The sequence below is a fragment of the Bos taurus genome, chromosome 1, assembly GCF_002263795.3.
Source record: "Bos taurus isolate L1 Dominette 01449 registration number 42190680 breed Hereford chromosome 1, ARS-UCD2.0, whole genome shotgun sequence".
NCBI classification, from domain to species: domain Eukaryota; kingdom Metazoa; phylum Chordata; class Mammalia; order Artiodactyla; family Bovidae; genus Bos; species Bos taurus.
The window spans coordinates 126,735,364-126,751,976 of NC_037328.1; the positions used below are offsets into that span (position 1 = coordinate 126,735,364).

The following is a 16,613-nucleotide window of genomic DNA, read 5'->3' on the forward strand; positions in this document are numbered from 1 at the left end:
GAAGAAGACATGAACACTTCCTCACTGTTCACAGATAAGGAACTGGGAGCTGGACTGCCACATGGGAATCCCCCTGGGTTCCAGGCTGGTGACCAGAGCTGCAGGAAACTCGAACTTTCCACAGGCCTCCTTCCTGCCCCATGCGTGGAAGAGCCCACGCCCTTAAAGCCCGAGTGAAAGGTAAAGGACCCCCCTAGGGACTTTCAGACTCCTGAAAAAGCAGTCATTGGCGGTGGAGGTTGATGGTAATAACAACCACCCAGCGCCTTGTCCCTTTTGCCCCACCAGAGGGCTGGGGAAGTTCTAGAGCGTTATTTCATTTAGCAAACCTGACCAGGTTTTCTGGGGAGATAAGTCCTGGAGAGGAACTTTCAGTTTATGAATAAATACCTTCGGCCGAATTTTTAATTTCTTTTCAGTTTACTATTTTTCTTAATAGATTCATAATATGTAACCAGTTAAAAGAAATGCGGGCACGGTCGCAGGGCGCTTAGAGTTAGGAGGGAAATCATTAAAATTACCGGCCAAGGTAACTTTGAGAGAGGCTAGTGTTTGGAAAACGGGGCGGAGCCGGGTGGCCCGGACTCCAGGGACCCACCACCTTCCCGCTCACCTCCACCCTCCACGCTCGGGCACCGGGCCCGCGGGCTATCCTGCAAAGAGTCTTTGCGCAGCCGTGACGTCACTGCGTCGGGGCGGGGCCCGCGGCAGGGGCGGGGTCTGTGCCAGATCTCGCGGAGGGGCGGGCCGGGGGCGGCGGCCGGGCGGGGCGCACTCCGCCACTGAGGTGCGGGAGTTTAGAGCGCGTCCGCTCTGCTGGCGGCTACGGGAGAGAGGCGTGCGGGTCGGGATGTCAGAACAGTCTACGGTCCCGGAGCAGAGCGCGTCGGACTCGCGGCGCGCAGGCTTCGTGCTGGGGGTGGACGTAGGCAGCTCGATGATTCGCTGCCACGTCTATGACCGCGCGGCACGAATCTGCGGCTCCAGCGCGCAGAAGGTGACCGGGGAGCGGGCGTCGGGGCAGCGGGTCTAGGTCGCGCAGGGCACCCGGGATCTGGTCGCTGGGGGGCGAGAGGGCTGGACCGCCTATCTGGCCTGGACGCGGCCACCTGCGGCACCGCGGGCCCTCGGTCCTGAGCGGCGCGCCTGGACCGGCCAGATCCCTGCATTCCCTCCCCGGGCCAGCCTGAAACCTGCGCGCTCTTTCGGTCCTGGCTGAAGACATTAGGGGCTCGGATTGTGACCTCCGATCACTCACTCGCTTCCGCTCACCTGAGGATTCTGCTCTCTGGCCTAACCTGGGTGGGACTGCGGTGAGTGGCAGGGCAGGGCAGGGCAGGGCTGGCTACGCGTATCCAGCCAGAGAGGGTGCTTTTTGATTTGCTTGGTTTTTCCTGCACTTCCTAGATAGACCTCCAACCTTGTCTTTATTTACATTTGAGATTTTTAAGACTTAATGGAATTTAACTTTATGTTTGTCATTCAGTTGTCATCATGAACTGCTTCTCAAAGTGCAGAGCAACTGATTTCCAGGAATATAAGTATTGCACAAGTTTGGTTTTTTTTTTTTTGAAATTTTATTTTATTTTTAAACTTTACATAATTGTATTAGTTTTGCCAAATATCAAAATGAATCCGCCACAGGTATACATGTGTTCTCCATCCTGAACCCTCCTCCCTCCTCCCTCCCCATACCATCCCTCTGGGTCGTCCCAGTGCACTAGCCCCAAGCATCCAGTATCGATTGCACAAGTTTTGAAGGCTGTGTTGTCATGACCTTTCTCCTTTCCATCTTTGTTCATGCAGATATCTTTTTCTGGTTTGAGAAACCTCCCAAGTCATTAGTTGTTACTAGTAAGGCAACTAACAGATTGGTATTCGTCTGATCTTGTTTCCATGAAGTGTTGATTTCTTATAGTTGCCAGCAAACAAAAAATAATGGGAATTCCATATGACGTTTTTATTTACTCTTCTTTCCAATACCAACATCTTAAAAAAAAAAAAAAAAAAAAAGTTTATTTGGCTGTGCCAAGTCTTGCAGCATGCAGTATCTAGTTCCCCAACCAGGCCCCTAGCATTGGGAGCGTGGACTCTTAACCACTGGCCCACCAGGGAAGACCCTCAACATATTTATGTTAGTAATTTCACAGGTACGGAAGCTAATCCATTCCCAGCAACACTGGTCTCCCTCATTTGCTTGGTTCCTACACCTCTTCCCATCCGCTTAGAAGTGTTTTTCAGCCGCAGGGGTTGCCCAGGAGCAGGTCCAGCCAAAAGAGTGCTTTGAGCATTTTTTTTTTTTTTTTGGTTTGAGGACTTCCTCATTCTGGTTTTAGGACCCGAATAGAGACCTGCTCACCTGTGCATGAACACTGCCCACCTCTCCACCACATACCTGACCCCTAACCCCACCTGAAAGGAGAGATGAAAGGTGGATTTTCTCCTTCAGCGACTATGTACTGCTTATCTCTTTATGTCTTTATCAGAAAACAAAGATACTTTTCACAGTCTCCCTTATAATTCTAGACACAAAGTACTTTTGTTTTAAGCAGTGATTTTTTTTTTAAAGGACTTAACGTGTTTAGAACCAAAGGGATGCAAAAATTGTAAGAAGATAACAAATTTCATAGTTGCTATATAATTTGGGAGAAACCATTATTATTATTTTTTTTAATGAGGTAAGAGTCTCAAAGATGAATCAAGATTGCTGTTAAGTAGCAGGAGACTAGAATGGTTTGCCCAGATTCAAAACTGGTGAAGGTGTCTGGAAAGGTATGTAAGTAAATAAAAATACAAAAATTCCTTGCCCTTCGAAGATGAAGTATTGTATCTTAAATTAAGGAGTAAGTAGAAAGCAATGCCTCTCAAACTGATAGGAGTTTGCACCAGTGCTTCTGAAAGCGTGGTTCACAGTCTTCGGAGGTTCAAAGAGAGAAACTAAGATTTAGAAATTTGTGTAGCAGTTTGGCAAAGTCATTTTATATTTGTTGACTGTAGTAATAAAACATTTGGGATTTTACTTTGTATGTTATTTTTTCCCTATAAAGTTGTTTTAATTATGTCTTTGAAATTGTTGGTCTACAATGAATTAGAAATCAGAAAAAAACCCAACAGCAACTGGTCCTTTGCTTCAGATATCTTGATTCCTTTGGCAAAAATGGTCTTCTTGGCCTACGTTGCTTCTTCAGTTCAGTTGCTCAGTCGTGTCCAACTCTTTGCACCCAATGGACTGCTGCACACCAGGCTTCTCCGTCCATCACACACTCCGGGAGCTTGCTCAAACTCATATCCGTCGAGTCAGTAAGGCCATCCAACCATCTCATCCTCTGCCGTCCCCCTCTCCTCCTGCTTTCAATCTTTCCTAGCATCAAGGTCTTTTCCAGTGAGTCAGTTCTTCATATCAGGTGGCTGGAGGTATTGGAGTTTCAGCTTCAGCATCAGTCCTTCCAATGAATATTCAGGACTGATTTCCTGTAGGATTGACTGGTTTGATCTCCGTGCAGTCCAAGGGACTCTCAAGAGTCTTCTCCAACACCACAGTTAGAAAGCATCAATTCTTCAGCGCTCAGTTTTCTTTATGGTCCAACTCTCACATCCATACATGACCACTGGAAAAACCATAGCTTTGACTAGACGGACCTTTGTCGGCAAAGTAATATCTCTGCTTTTTAATATGCTGTCAAGGTTGATGATAGCTTTTCTTCTGAGGAGCAAGCATCTTTTTATTTCATGGCTACAGTCATCATCTGCAGTGATTTTGAAACCCAAGAGAAGAAAGTCTGTCACTGCTTCCATTGTTTCCCCATCTCTTTGCCATGAAGTGATGGGACCAGATGCCATGATCTTAGTTTTTTGAATGTTGAGTTTTAAGCCAGCTTTTTCACTCTCTTCTCTCAATTTCATCTATAGGCTCTTTAGTTCCTTTTCACTTTCTGCCATAAGGGTGGTGTCACCTGTGTGTCTGAGGTTATTGATATTTCTCCTGGCAATCTTGATTCCAGCTTGTGCTTCCTCCAGCCCAGCGTTTCTCATGATGTACTCTGCATATAAGTTAAATAAGCAGGGTGACAGTATACAGCCTTGATGTACTCCTTTCCCAATTTGGAACCAGTCTCTTGTTCCATGCCTGGTCCTAGCTGTTGCTTCTTGACCTGCATACAGATTTTTATTGAGGCAGGTCAGGTGGTCTGGTATTCCCATCTCTTTCAGAATTTTCCACAGTTTGTTGTGACCCACACAGTCAAAGGCTTTGGTGTAGTCAGTAAAGCAAAAGTAGGTTTTTTTCTGGAATTCTCTTGCTTTTTCTATGATCCAACAGATGTTGGCAATTTGATCTCTGGTTCCTCAGCCTTTTCTAAATCCAGCTTCTTAGCACCTAGTTTATTATTTCTTGGGTACAGAATAAATAATTGAATTACATTTAGTCATATTAGGAAAATATTAGGAAATCAGTTTCCTTCATGGGACTCTATGGATTAGACACAGAACTTTATATTTGTTTTCTCAAAAGGAAATCACACCTCTGCTAAGTTATGTTGGAAAGAATATATAATAGAAACACACACTTAGCATAAGATTTGATTGGTACTGCCAGTACTATTTGGAGAAGGCGATGGCACCCCACTCCAGTACTCTTGCCTGGAAAATTCCATGGACGGAGGAGCCCGGTAGGCTGCAGTCTGTGGGGTCGCTCAGAGTCGGACACGACTGAGCGACTTCACTTTCATTTTTCACCTTCATGCATTGGAGAACGAAATGGCAACCCACTCCAGTATTCTTGCCTGGAGAATCCCAGGGACGGGGGAGCCTGGTGGGCTGCTGTCTATGGGGTCGCACAGAGTCGGACACAACTGAAGCAACTTAGCAACAGTAGCAGCAGCCAGTACTATTGCCTGGAAAATCCCATGGACAGAGGAGCCTGGAAGGCTGCAGTCCATGGGATTGCGAAGAGTCCAACATGACTGAGCGACTTCACTTTCACTTTTTACTTTCATGCATTGGAGAAGGAAATGGCAACCCACTCCAGTGTTCTTGCCTGGAGAATCCCAGGGACAGCGGAGCCTGGTGGGCTGCAGTATATGGGGTCGCACAGAGTCAGACATGACTGAAGTGACTTAGCAGCAGAAGCAGCCAAATAAGTAGCTTGAGAAAGAAAAACTGAAGAGATCACTCTTTAGAGATATGAACAAAATAGGCTTTATTGGTATTTTCATTAACATGGAAATCCCAAACAGGAACTTTTACATGAGAAGGCTAGTACTGAGGCCTCTCAGAAGATTTTAATTTTACCTCTTACGGTATTCATTTTTTAATAGCAGAGACCCACATTTGTAGCCTTTTTCTGTAAGTTGTATTTTTTCTTTATTTTTTTAATATTTATTTATTCATTTGACTGTACTGTTCTTAATTGCAGCACAGAGGATCCTCAATCTTCCTTGCGATATGCGGGATATTTTTTTTTTTTAAGTTGCAGCATGTGAACTCTTAGTTGCATGCAGCATGTGGGATCTAGTTCCCTGACCTAAGATCGAACCTGGGCCCCCTGCATTGGGAGCACAGAGTCTTAGCTGCTGGATCATTAGGGAAGTCCCAATAAGTTAAAAAAATCTTTCTGTGAACTCTTAAATATTGGTGTTATATATGAGAGTAGTGTGCAGAGCTTTGGAAATCCTACATGTGTATGTTTGCTATTTTTAGTTTATCAAAGCGAAGAAAGTTCATCATGTTCCCCATTGGAACATCATGCCATTGTGAGAAAATAATAACATTTTGGTTGGAAGAACAGGACAGAAAGACCACTCCAAAGAAAACTGGACTTGCCAATACTGTGTTCCCTCTGTACATTCTTGAAAAGAACTGGTTGTTGTCTTTTGTTTTTAATCAACACATTTTCTTCTTAGCTTTGATTATATTCTTGATCTTGTATTTCAGTTTGATCTTCTAAACTGTTGTGACGTGTTTGGTGATGGTGAGCTGTCTGGGTTGGTGAAGTGGGGGGACGTGACCCTGGAGTGCCACTGCCAAGTCCAAGTTGTTGACTTGACACAATGATGGCCATATTGAGTTTTTTGGGATGCGGAAGTATTTATTGCAGTTGAGTCATTACATACAGTGTGTGGTCATGAAAGTTTTGCATGGAAAGAAGAGAAATGTTATTGATAGAAGGGGAATTGTTGTTCAGTCACTAAGTCATGTCCGACTCTTTGCGACTTCATGGACTGCAGCGTGCCAGTCTTCCCTGTCTTTCACTATTTCCCGGAGTTGGCTCAAATTCATGTCCATTAAGTCAGTGATACCATCCAACCATCTCATCCTCTGTCGTCGCCTTCTCCTTCTGTCCTCAGTCTTTCCCAGCATCAGGGTCTTTTCCAGTGAGTCGGCTCTTTGCATCAGATGGCCAAAGTACTGGAGCATCAGCTTCAGCATCAGTCCTTCTAATGAATATTCAGGGTTGATTTCCTTTAGGATTGACTTACCACCTGGGGAGTCCCTACAGAAGGGGAATAGATTTTGTTAAATCTGTTTATTTCCAGTGGGCTCACTGGGGAATAATACTGATTGATTGGCAATATAGATTCTTTTTTCGTGTCATCTCTGTGTCACCCTCATGCTCCCCACATTGTCAGTGTTTTCTCCCAGTTCCTTTTTTTCTGTTTATTTTGACCTTTTCTTATGTGTTAGAGGTTTTCCTTAAATGATGATCTTTGGTTGGTTATCCATTCATATTTTCAGTACCATGTCTTAGTTTTCTCAGCTATATCTAGTATTTGCAAGTAAAGAATGCCTCTGGTTCAGCTCCTCCAGAGAGTAAATCTCGTACTTTCTGCTGTGTTAGGAAGGGGCAGTGTGGATCTGACTGCACAAGGAGTGTGAGGGTCCTTATAAAGAGTGAATCCCTCTGTTCAGCAGCATCTGGCATCCCAGTCTTCTGAGGTATCTCTAATTTTCAGAGTTCTACCTGAGATTCTGCCAGGGGTTGAACAGAGATGTATAATCTGAGTGGGTAGTGAGGTGTGCAGTTGTCTCCTCCATTCTTAGCCGTGTACCACCTACCCACTCACTGAGAGTGTTCAAGACAATTATTAAAACCTGGTCTGAGCTTCCTTGCTCTCTTCTTGTCTTTCTGCATAAACCTTTTTTCATGTTTTTAGTTTAATGGCAGTCTTGAGAGAAATTGGAAATAAAACACTTATGTTCAAGCCATTGTTTTAACCTGAAGCCAAAGATTCTTTTTTATCTTATTTTTTAAATTAGCAGAGTAAGATGAGACTTATTTGGTGAACAGCTTCTGTGAGTTTTAGTACATGTTGGAAGTAACCAAAAAACCCTTGTACAAGCCATTTATAGTCACTTTCCTCCCACACCTAATCTCTGAAAACCACTGATCTGTTTTGTATGACTATGGGTTTTTTTTTTTTTTTCTGTCCTTCTGAAAATATCTTGTAAGTGGAAAAATATAGTAAGTAACCTATGAAGACTGACTTTTTTTCAGCGTAATGCCTTTGAGATTCATATATATTGTGTGTATCAGTAATTCATTCCTTTTTATTTCTGAGCAGTAATCCATTATATGAATATACCACATTCATTCACCTGTTGAAGTATATTTGCATTGTTTTCAGTTTCTGGTGATCTTGAATAGAACAGCTGTAAACATTTGTGTACAGATTTTAATGTGAATGTAAGTTTTCATTTCTCTGGGATAAATACCTAGGAGTGGGATTGTTGTATCACATGGTAAGTGAATATTTAACTTAACAAGAAATTGCCAAACTTTTCCAGAGTGATTCTTATCATTTTGCATTCCCACCAGCAATGTCTGTGAATTCTGTTTTTCATCAACACTTGATATTGTTAGTATTTATTTATTATATTTGTTAGCAAGTAGTGTTATCTTGCTGTGGTTTTGATTGCATTTACCTAATGATGTTGAATATTTCCATGTGCATATTTTCTATCCATATGTACTCTTTGATAAAGTGCTAGTTCAAGTTTTTTGGCCATTTTTTAATTGAATTGTTTTCTAACTGTTGTTTTTTTTTTTTTTAATATATTCTGGATATAAACCCTGTGTTGATTTTCAGATATTTTCAACTAGTCTGTACTTGGCTTTTTCATTTTCTTAACAATATCTTTGGCAGAGCACACATTTTTAATTCTGATGAAGCTCACTTTATCAATTTTTCTTGTTTTATTAATCATACTTTTGGTGTCATGTCTAAGAACTCTTCACCTAATCCCAAGTCACAAAGATTTTTTGCTGTGATTTCCTATAAGCATTTTACAGTTTTACATTTACATCTGGGATCCATTTTGAGTTAGTTTTTTGTGTAAGAAGTGAGGTTTTTTAAGACTGAGGTTAATTTTTTTTTGCATATGGATGTCTATTCCAACTCTGTTGAAAAAGCTATTTTTCTCCATTGAATTGCCTTGTATATTTGTCAGAAATCAACTAGCCATATTCGTGTGGGTCTACTTCTGGATTCTCTTGTGCTCTGTGATTTATTTGTCTGTTTTTATAATTACACTATTTTGATTACTCTGGCTTTAGAGTAAGTCTTCAAATTGTGTAGTGTGATTCCTCCAATTTTATTCTTTTTCCGTATTGTTTTGGCTTTTTTAGTCTTTTATCTTTCCATGTAAATTTTAGAATGATCATATCTATATCTATTAAAAATCCTAGGATTTTGATATGGAATTGTAGATGAAAGTTTTTTGCACTCTAAAAATGTCGAGCCACTTCTTCAGGCCTGGCCTTTGTTCTGATGAGAAGTCCACAGTCATTTGAATTATTATTCTGTGTATTTATTCTGGCTGGTTGCTTTCAGTTTTGTTTTGTTTTGCTTTCAGTTCTTAGCATTTGAATTATGTTGGACCTGGCTGTGGACTGCTTTGGACTTATCCTGGTAGGGCTTTTCTAAGCTTCCTGAATATATAGATTTTAAATCTTTTACTGGGCTTGGGAATTCTTAGCACTATTACTTCCCTTAAGTAATTTGTTTAGGCACTGAAGTCTTTAATTTCTTCTTTAGGGCCTCTGCTGACATCAATATTAGACCATTTTCTCTGTCCCACAGATCCCTGAGGTTTTCTTCTTTTTTTTTTCTGTTGTTCAGATTAGAGAATTTCTATTGATCTGTCTTTAAGCGTATTGACTTTCTTCTGTTATCTCCATTCTACCATGGAGCTGATCCAGTATGTGTTTCAATCATTTTCTTTTTCTAATTAATTTTTTCCAATTTTATTAAGGTAAGTTGACAAAAGTTGTATGTATTTAAGGTGTGCAAATTGATCTTTTGGCATACATATATATTGTTAATGAAATAACATAATTAATGTTAATTAAACCACTCTTCATCTCACAAGGTTATCATTTGTATCTCTGTGTGTGTGTGTTGAGAACACTTAACTAATCTCTTAGCAAATTTTGAGTGTATAATACATTAACTCTAGTTACCATACTGCACATTAAGTCCCTAGACCTTATTCATCTTATAACTGAAAGTGTGTATCCTTTGACCAGCATCTCTCCATTTCCCCCACTTAATTATTGTATTTTAAATTTTGAAATGGTAAGATTTTTGTTTTTCCTTATGTTTTTTATTTCTTTGCTAAAACTTTCTACATTCCTATTTGTTTCAAAAGAATTCACCCTTACTTCTTGGAGCATTTTTATAATAGTTGCTTTAAAATCTTTGTCAAAATTATCTGTTATGTTGATACTGTTATCTATTATCTTTTGCTATATGAGCTGAAATTTTTCTGATTCTTAATGTACCTTGTAGTTTTGGATTGTATCCTGGACATTTCAAATATCATGTTATAAACTTCTGAGTCTTGTATAAGGCCTATGACAAATGTTGATATTTTTCTTTAATAGGCAGTTAATGCAGCTGTGTTCAGTCTACACAGTCTGACCAGCCTTCCTTGGATTTTGATTTCAATGTTAATTCTGTTTTTAAGATCTTGGAAGTGCTATTTAGATCTGTCCTGTGTAGTATGTGCCACCTAGAGTTCAGTCTGGGACCTGGGAGTGCTCAGTTACATCTGACTTTGCGACCCCATGGATTGTAGACCACCAGGCTCCTCTGTCCATGGGATTCTCCAAGCAAGAATACTGGAGTGGGTTGTCATCTTCCCCACCCAGGGATTAAACCCATATCTCTTGTGTCTCCTGCATTGGCAGGCAAATTCTTTACCAGCTGCACCATCTAGGAAGCCCCAGGACCTGGGCAGTGATCTGTTTTTTTTTTTTTTTTAAAGTTCTGCTTTTAGCATCTTTGCTATGCTGTCTAGGAGGGCTTCCTTGGTAGCTCAGTGGTAAAGAATCTGCCTTCCAATGCAGGAGACGCAGGTTTGAACACTGGGTTGGGAAGATCCTGGAGAAATAAATGACAACCCACTCCAGTGTTCCTGCCTGGGAAATCCCATGGACAGAGGAGCCTGGCCGGCTACAGTCCACACGTGCTAAGTTGCTTCAGTCCTCTCTGACTCTTGCAACCCTATGGACTGTAGCCGGCCAGGCTCCCCTGTCCATGGGATTTCCCAGGCAGGAACACTGGGGTGGGTTGCCACTTCCTCCTCTGGGGATCTTCCCGACGCAGGGATTGAACCTGCATCTCTTAAGTCTCTTGCATTGACAGGCAGGTTCTTTACCCCTAGCGCCACTTGGGAAGCCCGGGACTTCAAGCCCATGGGGTTGCAAAAGAATTGGACACTTAGTGACTAAACAACAAAATGCTGTCTAGGAGTGTATTCATACATGTGCAGCTTCCAGGAGAGCCTGGGAGTTCATCCACATCTTTCTGGAATAGCTTTCCCAAGCTCTTCCCTCTCTGAGATCTTCCTGGGACTTTTTGGTTCCCTGAGCCTCCTCATTTGGGTCCTCTTACCTGAAGCTGGACCTTTCACTATCCCATTCTGCAGGGCACTTCCTGTGCCCACATCCAAGGCTAGGGATCAGAAGGACACAAAGAGGAAGAAGCCATAGGGGGATCACCTTACCCTGGTGGGTCTCCAGCACCTGTTCTGAGAGAGGAAGTTTTACCTCCCTCAGTATTTGGGGTGCTTGTGGATACTGCTGTAGCTGCCACTGTGAGATAGCCAGCATATAAAAGGATGGAGACGGTGGATAAAAAAGAAAAGTGAGAGATTTGTTCTGTTCCTCTCTGAGTGTTAACAAATGTTCTCCTGGCTTTTCCAGTACACCTTGGTACCTGCTTCTGGGTTTTCAGGCTGCCTTGAGTCTAGGCCAGGTGATACCAGAAGAAAAATGGGAAACTCACTACCACTTTGGTGGTATTCTAATTCTTATCTTCTTTCCCTGTCTCAGTTCAGTTCAGTTCAGTCACTCAGTCATGTCCGACTCTTTGTGACCCCATGAATCGCAGCATGCCAGGCCTCCCTGTCCATCACCAACTCCCGGAGTTCACTCAGACGCATGTCCATCGAGTCAGTGATACCATCCAGCCATCTCATCCTCTGTTGTCCCCTTCTCCTCCTGCCCCCAATCCCTCCCAGCATCAGGGTCTTTTCCAATGAGTCAACTCTTTGCATGAGGTGGCTAAAGTACTGGAGTTTCAGCTTTAGCATCATTCCTTCCAAAGAAACCCCAGGACTGATCTCCTTCAGAATGGACTGGTTGGATCTCCTTGCAGTCCAAGGGACTCTCAAGAGTCTTCTCCAACACCACAATTCAAAAGCATCAATTCTTCGGTGCTCAGCCTTCTTCACAGTCCAACTCTCACATCCATACATGACCGCTGGAAAAACCATAGCCTTGACTAGACGGGCCTTTGTTGGCAAAGTAATGTCTCTGCTTTTGAATATGCTATCTAGGTTGGTCATAACTTTCCTTCCAAGGAGTAAGTGTCTTTTAATTTCATGGCTGCAGTCACCATCTGCAGTGATTTTGGAGCCCCCAAAAATAAAGTCTAACACTGTTTCCGCATCTATTTCCCATGAAGTGATGGGACCAGATGCCATGATCTTCGTTTTCTGAATGTTGAACTTTAAGCCAACTTTTTCACTCTCCACTTTCACCTTCATCAAGAGGCTTTTGAGTTCCTCTTCACTTTCTGCCATAAGGGTGGTGTCATCTGCATATCTGAGGTTATTGATATTTCTCCCGGCAATCTTGATTCCAGCTTGTGCTTCTTCCAGCCCAGCGTTTCTCATGATGTACTCTGCATAGAAGTTAAATAAGCAGGGTGGCAACATACAGCCTTGATGTACTCCTTTTCCTATTTGGAACCAGTCTGTTGTTCCATGTCCAGTTCTAACTGTTGCTTCCTGACCTGCATACAGGTTTCTCAAGAGGCAGGTCAGCTGGTCTGGTATGCCACCATATACGTTTTGGAGGTTACAAATAGCTTCTCCATGCATCCTGTCCAGGTGTTATTTTTTTCTTTTTAAAGTTTGGCATTTTTTTAAATTACAGAAATAATGGATTTTCATTGTAGAAAGCCTGGGAAATAAAGATAAAATCTTCTGTAAATTTCATGAACTGAATAAAACTGCTATTTCGGTGTATCATCCTTTTTTATTTCATATTTTTTCCATCTTAACATTAGATAATAAATAAAATCTTGTTTTTAATTATTTTAACTGGTGCCCTTAAGGCCTATATGCTATTGACTTGTTCTGATTTGTTTTTACTGAATTTTCTCTTTTCCTTAATAGGTAGAAAGTCTTTATCCTCAGCCTGGCTGGGTTGAAATTGATCCTGATGTTCTCTGGCTTCAGTTTGTTGCTGTAATAAAGGAATCTGTCAAAGGTAATTGGATTTATGAAAGTAGAGATGGTAACATGTATTTTGTATATAATAAGAATTTTGTGGGTTTCCTGAATTATACATACAATATTTTATTGGAGTCACAGGTTCCCAGTAGTTTGGGGAGGAAGGACATTTGTGGTTTGTAGTGAACCCACTTTGTCAAGGGAGGGTAGCAGCAACTCTCTCCTCTGCTTCAAGTCTTTTTGAGCTGCAGTATTAAAGGCTCACCTTACTATTTATTCCAGGTTGTAGCCAGTGCCCATTCCATTTCCTGTTTTGTACAAATACCAGAGGGTTGTAAACAAAGTTTCAAAGCTCAGTTCCTGCTCTCAGGAGTTTACAGCTGCCTTATCTTTATTGTAAAATAAGTTTTTTTTTTTTTTTTTTCTGTTCGACCTCTTAGGGCAAGTGTTCTCTTGGCTGCAGCCAGGGTCTGGAATCTTAGCTCTTTAAGAACAGTCTCAGTACAGCCTTCTTTAAGAACATGACGAAAGAGGACTTGTAATTTCAAAAAGGTCTTTCACTTCATTTCTCTGACTGAATTGCTTCTCCTAACTTTTCTGGTTTGAAATATTTCAAAACCTATTTTTAAAAAGTTGGAAGAATACCTGTGTGCTTTCTCCTAGACTCAAATTAGCTGTCCGAGGGGAGAGTTGGTTATGATTTAATAACCTGTCATCTTTAAATACTTAAGCATTATCTCCAAAGATAAGGAGTATTCTCATACGTAAACATCACACAGAAAATTTAACATTAACCCAGTGATATTTTCTAATACTTGATCCTCATTATTCCTCTCTTATTTCAGTCTTGAATAATTTTTTTTTTTCCAATCCAGAATCCAACGAAGATGAGGCATTGCCTTTAGTAGTCAGTCTAGTCTCCTTTAATATAGACCACGTACCTCATGTCACTGACAATTTTCAAAAGTACAGATCTGTTTAATAGACTATCCTGTGTTTGGGGATTGTCTTGTTATTTCCTTATGATCAGACTAGGAAGGAGTACTGTACAGGAGGTGGTGTGTCATCCTTAAATTGAGCACAGCTCAAATTGAAGCTGTCCCTAATTTGTTCAGTGGGACAAATTGCTTTTTTAAAAGAATGTCACAGAAACATGTGAGCTGCTGTATTTCAAGAAATTTGGACTTTGCAAAATCCGTGTTTCTATTTGCATCCTAGCATGAGTTTGTGTAGTAAATAAGATCTGTGCTTCAGTATTTATGCTACTTTCCATGAGGGTTTCTTTTGTTGCCATCAACCAGCTTCTGTTATAGCTGATCGTTGCTTAAACGAAGATTCTCATTTTTAGTGTTATCAAGAAGTAAATACCATCTAACTTACTTTAAGTGGTGTTTGTTTTCTTTCTAATTTTTAAAGCAAAAAGTACATTTTATTATTATTAGATTATAACTTCTTTTCTCTTTAAGTAAAAAAAAAAAAACACTACAAAATCATCCTAGTAATGTTTTATTTATTAGCTCCAATTGTGTTATTAAAATGCTGAACCAAGTTGCTTTTCTTATAGATTATATTAAGTAATTTCTTTTCCATATGATAATATTATAAAGATAAACTTCCTAGGTTTTTAAATGTGTTTTATCTATCTTTATTTTTAGCTGCAGGAATAGAAACAAATCAAATTGTTGGTCTTGGCATTTCAACACAGAGAGCAACTTTTATCACATGGGACAAGTAAGTGCATTGTGTGATAAGAACTCTCATCACTGGGTTTATGCCACAGTGAACACATTGCTTTGAAACCTGTTTGGGGAGTTTTAAAGTTTGTGAAGAAAGAGGTGTTGCTTGATTAAGAGAAAAGAAATTGGGTTTACTTTCTGGCTTATTACATAAGTTCCCTGCATGTCAATTAGGCTTAACTTATATAAAGTAATAGTAGTAAAAAGACTATTGCTTTCATTAAAATTCAGATTAAGTGAGGATTGAAGTTCTAAAAAATTAGCTTATACCTAAAAAGATTGAGGAGAACCTGACAAATTTTGGATACACAAGACTATGATATGATTTATATTTTAGTCTATTTCAAATTTAATTTTAAATACTTACAACATATGAGGTATGTATGAATTAAACACGATTATAATAGTATAATGGATACCATACAGTGAATACTTATGATATTTCTTCAGGTTTCAGTATCCTTACAAACAAACCTGTTAGTGGTTACATCTATTTTACAAAGAAATAAACTGAAGCTCAGAGAAATAACTGGAGAAGGCAATGGCACCCCACTCCAGTGTTCTTGCCTGGAGAATCCCAGGGATGGGGAGGCTGGTGGGCTGCTGTCTCTGGGGTCGCACAGAGTTGGACACGACGGAAGCGACTTAGGAACAGCAGCAGCAGAGAAATAACTACATTATTCATAGTCACTCGTTAATAAATCAAGCTAAAATTCCAAATTATCTTTTTGGTTCCAGAGAATATACTCTTTCCACCACTCCTATATTGCCTTCAACATGTATTTCTTTTTTTTTTTTTTTTTTAAGAAAAACAACAAAATCATTGTAAAATATTTCTTTGTTACAGAGCTCTAGACTCTAAAAGGCATCTTGAGCTTGGGGCAGTGGGGACGAAAAGTGGTGGATGTAAGGGGTAAGGGTAAGTCTAAGAAAGGTAATCAAGCTGAATTCACAAGAACTTTACCTTTAATTCAGTGTTAGGAAAGAGAAAGAAGTGGAAATTTTTTAATATTTGATTGTATGGGATTAGGATGGTGAAGCAGGTAGACCTTGAGCCCACCTCCCTGAGTAAACATATCAAAACTGTAACTACTTATTGAGTACTTTTTGAAAACACTCTGAAGACTATCAGAAAGGCTCTTCTATAACCAAGGTTATTAAAGGAGGGACCATTTGGAGTCTGGGAGGAAGGAAGGAGAAGCAATCTAATCAGGATCTACACTCCTAGTGGGTGACCCAGAAGAGGAGGGGGATACAGGCTTGTGCATCATCCCTAAGAAACAAGGGGTTTACCATATTGGGCACCCTAACCCTAAGGTCCAGAACCAAGAATACAAGCCTGCTTGGTTTGAAAACCAGTAGGGCTTGGAGAAGGCAATGGCACCCCATTCCAGGACTCTTGCCTGGAAAATCCCATGGATGGAGGAGCCTGGTAGGCTGCAGTCCATGGGGTCGCTAAGAGTCGGACGTGACTGAGCGACTTCACTTTCACTTTTCACTTTAATGCATTGGAAGAGGAAATGGCAACCCACTCCAAAATTCTTGCCTGGAGAATCCCAGGGCGGGGGAGCCTGGTGGGCTGCCGTCTATAGGGTCGCACAGAGTCGGACATGACTAAAGCGACTTAGCAGCAGCAGCAGCAGCAGGGCTTATCAGAGAGCTATAGAAACCGAGACTCCAGATTTGAAGAGCATGCCACAGACTCACCTGCTTCCAGTCCCAGTGCAGAAGCAGATTGAAAACACCTCATGGTCTGGGGTTACCCTGCCAGGACTGCTCCAGCACACATCCCAACCTGCACTGGGTTGCTGCTCCAGCCTTGCCTGTTCCAGCACTGCTCCCAACCAAGTACAAATAACCACTGTGCCAGGGAGAAGTTGAGTTAGCTCAAATTTAAGATTCCAGCCCCTTGGGCCTCAACCATGCCTCTGGCCAAAGGAGAAACCACCATCACACTGGAGAGAAGAGGCACTAGCTCAGATTTACAGCTCTAACCCGTTTGCTTGTGGGCCTGCCCTAAGCTTGGGAGAGGCCCCAGCTCACATCTGGCTCCACTTCTAACCATTCCTATTCCAATTCTATGCCCTGCTAAGATGACAGCTTTCCATGCACCCCAAATGAAGACACGGTTACTGCTCA

At 41.3% G+C, this 16,613-nt stretch overlaps 1 protein-coding gene across 2 annotated transcripts in view; it reads left to right on the top strand.

Annotated features, from left to right (window-relative positions):
- The first annotated feature begins 795 nt into the window (after positions 1-795).
- The window catches only part of GK5 (glycerol kinase 5), an 84,000-nt gene continuing 68,182 nt past the window's right edge, over positions 796-16,613 (top strand). The window contains 3 exon segments of one of the 2 annotated variants that reach the window (NM_001035473.2): positions 796-997; positions 12,682-12,775; positions 14,394-14,469. In NM_001035473.2, coding sequence (NP_001030550.2) covers positions 851-997; positions 12,682-12,775; positions 14,394-14,469 — 317 coding nt within the window. In that variant the 5' untranslated portion in view covers positions 796-850. 2 annotated transcript variants of the gene reach the window in all.